Source organism: Myodes glareolus, chromosome 9 (genome assembly GCF_982192425.1).
Source record: "Myodes glareolus chromosome 9, mMyoGla1.1, whole genome shotgun sequence".
In the NCBI taxonomy this organism is placed as follows: domain Eukaryota; kingdom Metazoa; phylum Chordata; class Mammalia; order Rodentia; family Cricetidae; genus Myodes; species Myodes glareolus.
Genome location: NC_142034.1, coordinates 48009294 through 48023017, shown reverse-complemented (window position 1 = coordinate 48023017; position 13724 = coordinate 48009294). Strand labels below are relative to the sequence as shown.

The 13724-nt window shown below is 41.6% G+C and overlaps 1 protein-coding gene across 1 annotated transcript in view; it reads right to left on the bottom strand.

The window, feature by feature from the left end:
* Rpa1 (replication protein A1) overlaps window positions 1-13724 on the bottom strand; it is a 62287-nt gene that overhangs the window by 48269 nt on the left and 294 nt on the right. Inside the window, exons 2-4 of the mRNA XM_085695301.2 lie at window positions 8725-8775; window positions 7197-7275; window positions 6454-6562 (exon numbers count right to left, since the gene is read on the bottom strand). Of these exons, the coding sequence (XP_085551427.1) occupies window positions 6454-6562; window positions 7197-7275; window positions 8725-8775 (239 nt within the window). The remainder of the gene's footprint in view (window positions 1-6453; window positions 6563-7196; window positions 7276-8724; window positions 8776-13724) is intronic.

Genomic DNA, 13724 nt, shown 5'->3' with positions numbered 1-13724 from the left:
CAACACTTTCCTACCTTGTCTACCTTGTGTGAGGCCCTCAGTTAAATGTCCAGCATCAGTGGAAAAGAAGTTAAAAACTTTCAAAACTCAGGGTTGATTATGTAGTTTTCTATACAAACCCTAGTGTTCAATCCCCAGCACCATGGAAGTCTGCCTGTGCTATGTGAGATGAGACCCTTTCTCATTAAATAAAATTAAAAAATTAAAACACCTGCTCAAAACCCTCTGGCCTGGCCTCCCATCACACTCAGAATAAAACATTCTCACTGGCTCTCTATGTGCTGCCCATTTGGAAAAGAAACTAAGTTAGATTCCTCACTCATGTCATATGTAAATAAACCTCATCTGATGTACTAAAATATGGTAAAAAATCTGGTCAGATGCCGGGCGGTGATGGCACATGCCTCTAATCCCAGTACTGGGGAGGCAGAGGCAGACAGATATTTGTGAGTTTGAGGTCAGCCTGGTCTACAAAATCAGTTCTAAGACAGCCACTGTTTCACAAAGAAACCCTGTCTCAAAAGACGCCTTCCTCCCCACCCCCTGGAAAAGAAAAGAGTTTGATCAGAAAGCTTCTTCAGCATTACGATCCAGAGATCATAATGGGAAAAATGCAAATACCACAGATTTTTTTTTTTTAAAAAAAGTCCTCAATTCTACACCACAAAGTACCATATACAAATAGACCAAGGCAGAATGGAAAAACATGTAAAACAGACAACAGGTTTACTATTTCTATAAATAAAAATTAAAAGACAAAGTATTAAGTACTGGAGAGTTGAGTCAGGGGTTAAGAGCACTGGCTACTCTTCCTGGTGATCCAGGTTCGATTCCCAACACCCATAAGATGGCTCATAACCATCTACAACTCCAAAGGATGCAATCAGTGTCTTCTGGAGCCCATAGACACCAGGCACACACATGGTGCAAAGATATACATGCAACAGACAAAACCCTCATACACATAAAATTTTTAAAAATAGATATATCTCAAAAAACATTTTTAAAGGACAAAGTAGCGGCTGGTGAGACAGCGCAGTCAGTCACAGTACTTATTGTGCAAGCGTAAGGTCTTGAGTTCGGATCCTCAAAGTTAAGATTGGTGGTTCCTGTCTAGAAGGGTCAAAGACCACCAGCCTAGCCAAAAGCAATCCAGTCATCTCCGGGGTCAGTGAGAGACCCTCAAAGTAATAAGAGTCACTGAGGAAGACATTGGGGTTCTAAGAGTATGTGAGGGAGTGTATATCACCCACACGTGCATGTGCACACTTTTTTTTTTTAATTTACAAACATTAAAACAGGCTGGTAATAGGCTCAGTTGGTAAAGACCTGCTGCATAAACCTGGTGACCAGAATTCAATCCCCAGAAAACTGGAAGGAGAGAACCAACCTCTTCATGTACACCATAACTAGAACACGTACATATACACCATAACGAGTGAATATGCATGTGCGCACACACACAGAATAATAAAGTAAAATCAAAACTTCAAATATTTAAAATAAAAATTTAAAAGACAAAATACATAAGCCGAATACAGGAAAAAAAGCTACAGTCAATAAACATTTGTGTAAATGAAAACAAAGACAACTATTTAAAAGAATTAAGCTCGGTTTGGTGGTGTAGCTTCTAATCTCAGAACTTAGGAAGTTGAGGTAGCCTAGGCTACCTACATACTAAGGCTGAGGCCTTAAAGATGTAGCAAAAAATTGTCTCAAAATTAATAGGGGAGCGGAGAGATGACTCAGTGACTAAGAGGACTAGCTGCTTTTCCAGAGGACCCAGCTTCAATTTCCAGTACCCACATGGCAGCTCACAACCATCTGGAACTCCAAGAGATCCTCTGGCTTCCACAGGCACTAGGCACACGTCGTATAGGTATGTGTGTGTGTGTGTGTGTGTGTGTACACGTATGTACGTATATACGTATATATATATGTATCTATGTATACACATACACACACACACACACAAGATCCATTCACATAAAATAATTAAGCTAAAAATAAGTAAGAGGAACCAGGCAGTAGTGACGCATGCCTTTAATCCCAGCACTTGGGCGGCAGAGGTGGATCTCTGTGCGTTTGAGGCCAGTCAGGTTCCAGGACACCCTGGGCTGTTACACAGAAAAACCCTGTCTTGAAACCACCCCCATCCCAGCAAAAAAGAGAGAGAGAGAGAGAGAGAGAGAGAGAGAGAGAGAGAGAGAGGGCAAGGAACAGATAAATTCAGACACACACACAGTGTGAGCCAGGGCGGAGCCATGAGCAGAACTGCACTCAGTAGAGAGAAGCTTTGCAGTGTCTCCCGGCAAGGACTGTAGTCGATCCCAGAAAAACTCTCCACCCTCTCCCTCAACCATGCCCTAGAAGTCAGAAGCACTGCTTGTAAAACTCAAGACAGCCCGGAGCGAAGATAACAGACCCCAGGCAGGTAGGTTGGCAGAACAAACACGAAGTCTGGGAGAACTGTCCACAACGGTTCACATTAAGCGTGTAGAAAAGAAGAAATGACAAAGCAACAGCTCAACACACAATGTACAAAACGAAAGGAACGAGGCACATGAGAAACAAAGAGCCTGGCAAACAAGAAAGCCTAAGCCGAGAGTGAGACTTCCCAGAAGGGAATCGTAAAATAGACTGAATTCATTAAAATAAGAGCCAAAGATAAACCAAATTAGATCCAAAAAAGCTAAAAAACAGGACGAAATAACACTATACTTTGACAGTTGATACTGTCAACCTGACAGAATAGAACCACAGCAGGCAAATCTCTGGGTATGCCCCTGAAGGGGTCTTCAGATTAGATTAACCGAGGTGAGAAGATCCACCATAACTGGGGTGACACCATTCTATGGACTAGGTCCCAGACTGAATAAAAAGACCCTAGATGCCATGATGGACTGTACTCTCAAACTGTGAACCAAAAGACCCCTTCTCTAAGCTGATTTTTACCAGGTACTTTTGTCATACCAATGAGAAAGGTTAATATAACATTCAATACTTAAAATATAAACAAACTTTATTTGCATGTTTGAGATTCTGAAGATCATGGGCCATTCATACGTAACACAAGGTCTTTTGGCTAAGGGTGATGGTTCGTATCTGTAATCCCAACTGCTGTGGAAGCGGTAAAAGCACCGCAAATTAAAGGCCAGTCAAGGCAATTGATAAGTGACCGCCTCAAAATTGAGAGAAACAAGCCAGCCGGTGGTGGCACACACCTTCAATCCCAGCACTGAGGAGGCAGAGGTGAGATGGGTAAATTTCTATGAATTCAAGGCCAGCCTGGTCTATACAGTGAGTTCCAGGACAGCCAAGACTACACAGAGAAATACTGTCTCAAAAAAAAAAAAAAAAAAAAAAAAAAAAAAAAAAAAAAAAAAAAAAAAAAGAAAGAAAAGAAAAGAAAAAGAAAAGAAATAGAACCACCACAAGGAAGGGCGTGTGAAGTATACCTCCTGGGGATATATATCTACTGCAGTATTCCACTACACCAAGAAGTCACACTGAGTTCACAAAAGAAACTGTAGAGGCCCGAGGTCAACTTCAGGTGTCAATCAATACTAAGGAGCCATTCACCTTGATTTTTCATTTGTTTTGAAACATGTAGCCCAGGCTGGCCTAGAATTTGCTATATATGAAGATGATCTTAATTTTCATTCAGATCCTCATGATTACCCCAGATACTGGGATTACAAGCATACACTACTAGACCTGGTTTATATGGTGCTACCAACCAAACCCAGGGCAGTGTGAATGCTAGGCAAACATCACCAAATGAGGTACATTCCCAATGCCAATCCTTTTTCTTTTAAACCATAGGTATTTATTGTGTGCATGTGCTTATGCATGCACACCACTCAGAGGACAGCTTCTAGAGAGACCGTTCTCTTCTGCTACCATGAGGGTCATGGGACTGAACAAGGGCCTCAGGCCTCATCAGTTACCCACCTTTATCTATCTGTCTGTCTGTCTGTCCGTCCACCCATCCACCCACCTACCTATCTACTTAAGTATTGGTTTTTTTGAGACAGGGTTTCTCTGTGTAAAGTCTTGGCTGTCCTAGAACTCACTCTATAGACCAGGCTGGCCTCGAACTCACAGAGATTCACCTGCCTCTGCCTCCCAAGTGCTGGGATTAAAGGTGTGTACCACCACTGCCCAGCATATCTTATTTTTTGAGACAGTCTCTCACTAAGACCTGGGGCTTCCCAGTTAGACTAGGCTGGCAAGGAGGGGAACACCAATGACTCACCTACCTCCTTTGCCTGCCTGCCTCCAATCAGGGACCCAACTACCTCCTCTTCCTACTCAACCCCCAAGGAAACTTGTACCACTGGACCTGATTTCTTAGAAAAAACTCAGATTCTCATGCTTGCCTAGCAAGCAATTTATCAATGGGGTATTGTTAATCTCTCCAGCCCACTAAAGATGAGAGTTTTAACATCCACAAAATTTTCCTGTAAGAACTGCTAAAAGACACTTGTTAAAAAAAAAAAAAAAAAAAAAAAAAACTTTAAAAAAATGGAAACTGCCAAGTGCAGGAGCATATGACATTATTTAGTGCTAAGGAGACAGAGGCAGGCAGATCTCTGTGAGTTATGGACCGGGCCACATAGTTCTGGAAAGAAAGAAAAGAAGAAAAGGGAGGGATGGTGGAAAAGAAACAGATAAACAACAAGACAAGGTAAACAAGAAACAATCTACAGAAACCTAAATAAATAATGACCATAAAGAATGAGGGCAGGGCTAGGATCTAGCTCAGTAGTACACTGACTGGCTAGAGGCATGAGGTCCTTCCTGGCTATGTTCAGCTCTGTAAAAACAAAACAAAAAACACAACAGAGATCACTTTATGGCCTGCTTTATGCTGGGCGGTGGTGGCGCACACCTTTAATCCCAGCACTCGGAGGCAGAGGCAGATGGATCTCTGTTGAGTTTGAGGCCAGGCTGGTATATTGGAAAGGTAGTAATAAAATTGATCCATTTTGAAATAGCTGTCGATTCAAATACAAATTTAAAAAGTTAAGAATCACCATCTAAACAAGAGACTATCAGTTCACACACACTAGCGTGCTCACAAGATGAGGGAGCAGAGATGGCGCGTGGCTAAGAGTACTTGCTGTCCTTGCACAGAAGCCAACATCCACAAGGCTGTTTCACAACCAAGCCTTTAAGCCCAGCACTCAGGATTTCTGTGAGTTAGAGGCCAACCTGGTCTATATAAGCTAGCCAAGGCTAAACAGTGAAACCTTGCCTCAAAGACAGACAGACAGACAGATAGAATAAGATTTTTTAAAATTAACACCAACTATAAACTTACCAATCAAATCTTAAATTGAATTTTTAAAAGATATTCAAAATCGACAACAGAAAGGATAAATGTTAAAATTAGAATAGACACATAGCCAGCAAATATGAATTGAAAAAAAGGGTTTCAAAATATACAGAGAATGAAGCTGGAGAGATGGCTCAGTGGTTAAGAGCACTGACTGCTCTTCCAGAGGACCCAGGTTCAATACCAGCACCCACATGGCAGCTCACAACTGTCTAACTAGACACATGGGATCCAGTGCCTTCTTCTAGTATGCAGGTATACATGTAGACAAAAGACCCACAAACATAAAATAAGTAAGTCTTAAATTACACACACATACACGTAATATAACATATATTGACTTAATTTCATCAACACTGGAATGCTTATATTTGATTCCCATGTGTTTTGATTGCAGCCTATCATTGAAAATAAAAACGAGGGCTGGAGAGATGGCTCAGAGGTTAAGAACATTGCCTGCTCTTCCAAAGGTCCTGAGTTCAAGTCTCAGCAACCACATGGTGGCTCACAACCATCTGTAATGGGATCTGGTGCCCTCTTCTGGCCTTCAGGCATACACACAGACAGAATATTGTATACATGATAAATAAATAAATATTTTTTAAAAGAAAAGAAAAATGAGAAAAAAGTACATAAACCTCTCCCTAAAATAAAGTTGTTTTTTTTAAAAAAAAAATTAAGTTATTGTTTTAGTGAGGGGAGTAACTGCTCACACTGCATTTCTAGCATGTAGCATCCTGCAAGTACCCAGCCAAATTCTACATTGGCTCAACACACCAACTACAAAAGACTCAAGATTACAAAAAGGAACCAAACTGCATAATTAAATGTTTCTTTCGTTGTAGTAAATGACCTCTTCATTCAATGATATTAACAATGATGCTGAAGAAACCAGAAATAAGTAGAATTGTACATTCTACTCTTTCTTCTGGGATTTCCAGTTTGTTTCTTCTGCCATTTCTCCCTCGATGCCACAGTTGAGTCACTGAGCTCAGCTGACGCTCTTCCCTGCCTTGTTAAAACACCTCCCTGGACTTCAGCACTTGGCACCTTCCCTGTCCAAAAGTTAGTTCCCGAGCTACGGTGAAACAAGTGGAGAACAAAGCACATACCTTCCATCTTTCAGGGTGTTAACGATGAATCGGTTGACCTGGCAGATACAGTTGCTGGCCAGCTTCTCCCCCTCGACAAGAGGGTTCAGCTGTGTGGCCAACATGAATGCTGCAAAGCAAAGAGAGAACTTCAGCCCCCAAACCAATCCAGTCTTAATCTGAGAACTGATCACAGGGAAAATCATTACACACAGCTGTTTAAAACCCCTCAGCCTGCATGAAGTGTAGATCTGCCCCATGTTAAAATCATCGGCTGGTCCTGTATGTTATCTATTTCTCAATGACACCAGAACATTTTTACTGTCATTTCAGTTTCTTGGGGAAAATGAAAGCCATCTTTTCTAGGTATTTAATGCTGTGACTAGAGACAACAGCTAAATATTCTAGAAGCCATTCCCAACCCCCAATCTTCTTTTTACAGCTTCTAAGATAGAAATAAAACTCCTGAAAAAGTAAGTACAGGATGGCTCACCCATCACACTCACAAAATGTCAATACTATCCTCAGGGAAATTAATCAAAGAAAACATACAACACCAGTTAGAGAAAATTAATTAAGCTGAATGGCACCTTTCCACTACATCCAGTCTATTGTCAGACCGGCTCTCTGCCAGCACCAACTCTCCCTGAACAAAGACCATGGCCAACGTGGACTTCAGGTGCTCAAAACACTGCAATCAAAGGGTACAGTGTGCTGCTGTTATTCAAGTATTCCCAGAGCCTAGATTTATTCATCGTACTCACAGGAAAGCGTGTTCAATCCATCACTCATAAGCAGTCGATACCGGGGTGGACTATTCCCTGTAGTAATGGGACGGATGTTCTAGAAAAGTTGATAGAAAAGTTGATTCATTAACCAGGCTGTCTGCCTAATCCCTAAGGGTAAGTAAACCTAAGTGGCAGAAGAGAGAACCTGCCGTTAAAACAAGACGAACTGCTTGCCCATCCCCCTGACACCTAAACACAAATGAAAGAAAATTGGATTGATGGTTTTTCGCACCAAACTTTCTCCACTAACATTATTAAAAACAAAATAAACCGAGGTATCAATAATTGTGTGTTCTCTCTCCTATATCTCAAAATTACGTATAACATGGCACCTAACACATGCAAGGAACTGTTTAGGGAACATGCAGAAAATGCAAAGTAAAATTAAAAATGGAAAGAAAACAATTTTCCTAAAGCAACTCACAGCTGGTGTAGACAGAAGTAGACAGGATAGCATCTAGCACCACGTGGACAGAATGACTGGGGCAGAGCAGACACTGACCAGGCCTGAAGGGGGCAGTGTGGCTTCTGAAGGAAGCTGACTAAGCAAACACAGCCCAGGAGGGGTGACTATCTTCACCTACTGTTTCAAAATCTGCAAGAAATGGGGCTGGAGAGATCGCTCAGTGGTTAAGGGCACTAGCTGCCCTTCCAGAGGACCCGAGTTCAATTCCGCACACCCACAGAGCAGCTCACAGCTATGTGTTGTAGTTAAATCCCAGCACTAGAGAGGAATATAAAACAGGAGAGGATTCCTGGAGTCAGGATTGCCATTTTCGGATTGAAGTAGAGATAAGAGCCAGTAGCTGGCTGCTTTGCTCTTATGGTCTTCAAGTTGAATGCCAATATCTGTCTCAGGGTTTTTATTAATTCTGCTACATCCTGTAACTCCAGTTCCAGGGAATCTGACACCCTCATATGGGCATACATGAAGGTAAAAACACAAATGCACATGAAATAAAGATAAATAATTTAGGCCGGGCGGTGGTGGCACATGTGTTTAATCCCAGTACTCGGGAGGCAGAAAAAAGTGGAGCTAAATGAGTTCGAGGACAGCCTGGTCTGAAAAGCAAGTTCTAGGATAGTCAGGACTTTACACAGAGAAAACCTGTCTTGAAAAACCAATGAATAAATAATTAAAAAAAAAAAGCTGAAGGAATGATCCTGGAGTCTCTCTTCTGATATCTGAAATCCACATTACATTTCAGAATCTTAAATGATGGATCAATTAATTAAAAGAAATTTAAGTGGTAAAGCTCATCAAAAAATGTTAGTATCTATTTGTGTGTGGGGTGTGTGTATGTGAGAGAATGAGTGTAAGTGGATTCTGGGAATGGAGCAGAGAAAGTGCATGTGTGTATATATGTACGTGCACATGCGCAGGTAAGAGAGTGTGTGTTCTGGGAAGTAGACAAAATTGTATGTCTTTCACCAAATGCAATTTCTAATTACATATTAGAGCCAAAACATTTTTGCCATGCTTCAAACACATGCCGGTACTTACAATGACTTGAAGGACAGGCTTTATGGATGTATCTCCCTGTTGCATTATGGTCTGAAAAAGAAAACAGATTCTTATGAAAAAGTTGAAAAACAACTTAAAGATTTTATTTATTTATTTTGGACAGTTAGCTATTTAGAATAAACTAAAGATACTATCATCATAAGGGCTTGCCCCACCAGGACCATCATGATGGCTCAGTGGGCAAAAGTGCGCCTGCACACGCCTGAGAACCCGAGTTTGAACCCAGGAACTAGGAAGGAAACAACTCTTGAAAGTTGTCTTCTGACCTCCACGTGCTCTGTCATATGTGCAAACATGTCACACTAACAATAAGAGAAAGCCAAACTAAACTGAAGAGAACCTGTCAGAGGTAACCAGTAGAAAAGTTTTATCATTGGACAAATCATGAAAGTGCCAGTTTTCAAAGAAAGTACATTAATATGCGTTTCAAAAGTAGCGCTGTTTTCTTGGGGAACTGGAATGTTTGAACACTTACATTCTCTACCTTGAGCTTTATTATGTATTTGTTTTTTAAACTTGCTTACTGGTTTAAAGCTAGGGTCTCACGGAGCCCAAGCCTGCTAAGTCCCTGCGGAAGACTTCTAGCGCCCAACACTTAAGACTCTTCTCATGAAATCAGTGGAGATAGTAACATAATAGGGAATGGGGGCCCACCCTTGCTATGGATCTCGAGCTGATCTTGAGACCTTCCTGTCTCGGCTTCCAGTGCTGGAATTACAGGTGAGTGCCACCACACTCAGCATGAATATGAATTTTTGATTAAATAAAACATATCAAACGTGGAAGATCTGTAAAGTGTAATGAGCCAATGCTTTCCACATGACTAATGCATGCTAACAGAAATGCACAGCAGAGCATGGTCACACATGCCTGTAAATCTCCTATATTTTTGATTGTGAGCCTAGCCTTTAACGGCTGAGCCATTCCTCCAGGCCATGCCTGTAAATCTCAAGACCCAGGAGACTAAGGCAAGAAGATCATGAGTTCAAGACCAGGTCCTACATACTCAATGGATATTGTCAAATGCAAAAGTACCTCAAAGAAACAAAATTGGTGGTGTCAACAAACCACATACACAAAAGTAAACCCAAGACCGGGCTGTATGCTTGACAATGCCTGGTGACCTGAGTTTGAGACCCAGAACCTATGTTTTAAAATGTTCCATGTAGCGGCAGATGCTTGTAATTCCAGTGCTAGTGAGGTAAGGACAGGCAGAAACCTGGGGCTCATTGGCCAGTTAACCAGCCTAATATACTTGGTAAACTGCAGGTCACTGTGAGAGACCCTGTCTCAAACACCCAAGGTTGAATTCAGGTCTACACACCTATGCACATGGATATGCATACACACGCAGCACACATACATACATACACACACAGAATAATAACTAGTTAATTAACTAAGTTAATCTGAAATGTCATTGGTTTAAAAGCAAATCTAAAATTTTAGATATTTAGGAGAAAAATATGAGACAAAAGATTTGTAACCTAGAGATAAGTAAAAATTTAGAGTACGAAAGTGCAATTCAGAAAAGGAAAACTGGAGTTACAGTCTGTTGTAAGCAGCTATTTGTGTGCTAAGAATTAAACCTGGGTCCTCTGCTACTGAGCCGTCTCTCCTGCCACCATCCTGCACACCTTCAATCCCAGCACTCACGAGGCAGAGGCAGACAGATCTCTGGGAGCTGGAGGCCATTCAGTTACACAATGAGACCCTTCCTCAGAAAGAGGGAAGGAGGGAGCGGGATCACTAAAAGACGAAACCAATGAGATGGCTTAGGGTGGAAAGGCGCTTGCTGCCAAGCCAGGTGACCTGAATTCAAACCCTAGGTCCAACTTGGTAGGAGAGAAGTAATTCATGTTAAGTAGTCCTCTGACCTCTACCCATGTTCAGTGGCACACGGGTACACACACTCACATACATAAAAGCTTTAAAAAATGGAGAGGCAACTTGGGGGTGTAGCTCGGTAGTTGAGTTCTTGTCTAGCATGGAGCTCTGCATCTGACCCTAAAACCTTAAATGAAAAGGCAACACAGTCTGAGAAAAATAGTTGTGATATTTATATTTAACAAAAGACATACATAAAGCAAATACTTCCAATTCATTAATCTTTCAGGATCTGCTCTTGTTCTTATAGCTTATGCTAGCCTGGAGTTCCTGATCCCCCCCAGCTTCTCCTGAACGGGGACAGTCACATCTTACCACATGCTACACAAAACCAAATTCAAGACAACAAAAAATGTGGACACTTCACAAGCTACACAAATGGACAATAAAGACACCAAAGGATGTTCAATGTCATTCCTAATCAAGGAATACAAATAAGATGACAGTGAGCCAGCATTACACTTACACATTCATCAGGATAGCAAAACAGAGATGGACGGCACTACGCACTGGCAACAAGAATTTCCATAAACACTTTGGAGAAGCTGGAGACTTCTATCAAATTAAGCATTCACTTATCATATGACCTAGCCATTGCACTCTCAGATATTTATCTGTAAATATCTGGATTATTTTACATACACAAGGAATTTAATACATATTACATAATTTATGTATATATTATGAATAATTTATATGACATATTTAAATATTTATATTTATAAAGATCTGGACATAAATGTTCTAAGCATCTTCATTTACAATAGCCAAAACATGAAAATAAAGTTAGGCACAGGCCTGCAGTTCCATCTACTTGGCAGGCGGAAGGAAACAGGAAACGGCTGAGGCCAGGAGTTCAAAGTCAATCTGTGCAGTATAATGAGAATGTTTCTCAAAAAAGAACCAAAGCAAAACTGAAACTACAATTCCCCCCCCCCATGCTTTTTTGGGAGGGTCTCATAAAGACCAGGTTGGCGCTGAACTATGTAGATAAGTGCCAAGCCTCCTACCTCTACCTGTCAAGTGCTGAGATTACTGACAAAAGGCTGGCCACAGGTATAGTTTAGCAGTAGAGTGCTTGCCTAGCACACACATCTAAGGTCCTGGGTTTGATCTCCACCCTTGAGGACAGTTCCAAGCATAACCTCATTTTATGATAACTTCTGCCCCCAATAGTTCCATTTTCTGCTATTTGCTTACCCACTGGGGCCGAAAGCTTTTGTGCTAAAATGACACTTCTGTTAGTTAGTAACCAGGTAACCAGGGGCCTGCACACTCCATCACCATCAACACACTGAAACACTCCAGAGCCTGTCAAGGTCCCAGCACTCCCAAGGCAGAAGCAGTGATCTCTGTGAGTTCGAAGCCAGCCTGCTCTACAGAGAGTTCCAGGACAGGCTCCAAAGCAACAGAGAAACCCTGCCTTGAAAAACCAAACAAAACAGTAAAGGATCATTTGTAATTTGTCTTAAGGATACAAGGTGGCAGCCATAATGTTGATCACACCCTAGCTTCAACAGTATTACAAGCCTAAGGTAGTCAAATATTCCTTTGATTCTGACAACTGCTTTTCTCCTTCTCATTTTCTTCTAAGCTGGTTCTTTCCTCCGCCCTCCCACCTTTGTCCATTTCTTTCTACTGTTTCACTCGTTCATATAACTAGCAAACACTTATTAGGCACCTAAAACTTGAAGGAAGGGAAATGGGAAGCGGCTGCAGGCCTCACAGTCTCTACAACCTAGTGTTGGAAACACAAAGCAACTAATATTAGCCAAATAAACGTGTCTTTACATCTGTGATGACTACTGCATTAGCAGGCACTATACACAAAACCCAGAAACTATACTCCAACTAGCCCTGTGCAATGGGTACTCAACATTACCCTTGTTTTTCAGACAAGGGAAAGCGTTCAGAATGGTGCCCAAAGTCATACATACTATAATAGCAGAAAAAAAAATTTACAAGTTTCAAAATAAATGAATTCAATTCAGTTACTTTGCCGACCAACTCAGGAACAACTGAGCTGAACTGGAACATTCTGTTAGCAAAAGAAATAGCAATGGCCTCTAGGGCAAGAATTTATTTTAAAAAAGACAGAAAGACAGCCAAGGTCTGGCAAGGGGACAGTAAGCAGAGACTATGGGGACAGAGTGTGTTGACTGGAAGTGACCAGTTCAGGCGACAAATGATTGTTCCAGTGTGGATGGAAAGCAGATGACTCAGAGATCTGTGTGGAGTTAAAATAATACTTCAATTGGTGACCGACCAGGCATAACGTGGGAAGGATTCCTTCTAACTAGTTTAAATTAAAGGATAACGGTGTAATTCACCGGGACAGAGACATCCAGAAATCCAGACCGAGGGCCAGCAAGAACATGGCAATGTGGGTGCCTGCTGTGCAAGCCTGGATACCTGAGTTCAAATCCCCAAAACCCAGAGAAGTGGCCCGGCCCGAGAAATCTAACAATTTCATGAAGTTGTCCTCTGGCTTCCAAGGCTATCCCCACATCAAGGTGTCTATACCTACCTACACAGACACACACAAGTAATTCTTTCTCAATTCAGACTTAAGGACAGAATCTTCAATTGAACATGACTTTGAGGGCAGAGACAGTCCTTAAGACAGAAGGTAGCTCAGTAGGAATTAATTAGCAATTGATATGCAGATGAGGGCCTCTGTGCTGTGCTACAGAGGACCTTGAGTCAACACAAATATACAGAGGAGCTTGCAATAAGAAAAGCAAAGAGCAGACAACACAGAACCCTAGCAAGAGAATAGTGTTAGCAGAGAGAAGTTCTGGCCAACAAGCCCAAACAATATGATCAGCTGAAAACTGAAAAACGTCTTCCGGACTTGGCTACTTGGTGACTTCGGTCAACGTCTTCTCTAGTGACCAGAGAAAAGTCTAATAGGTGTAAAGCGTTAAGAAGAGGTTAAAAAAAAAAATAAATAAAACCGCCGAAAACAACTCTAGAAAAGTTTGGAGGCGATGGGAAAGGGAGGAAAGACAGGCCGCAGAAGGTAAACAGGTATGTTTATTTGTCTTATTTTCTTAGAAGAAACGTGAGTTTGTATGCGGGGACCGGGATGC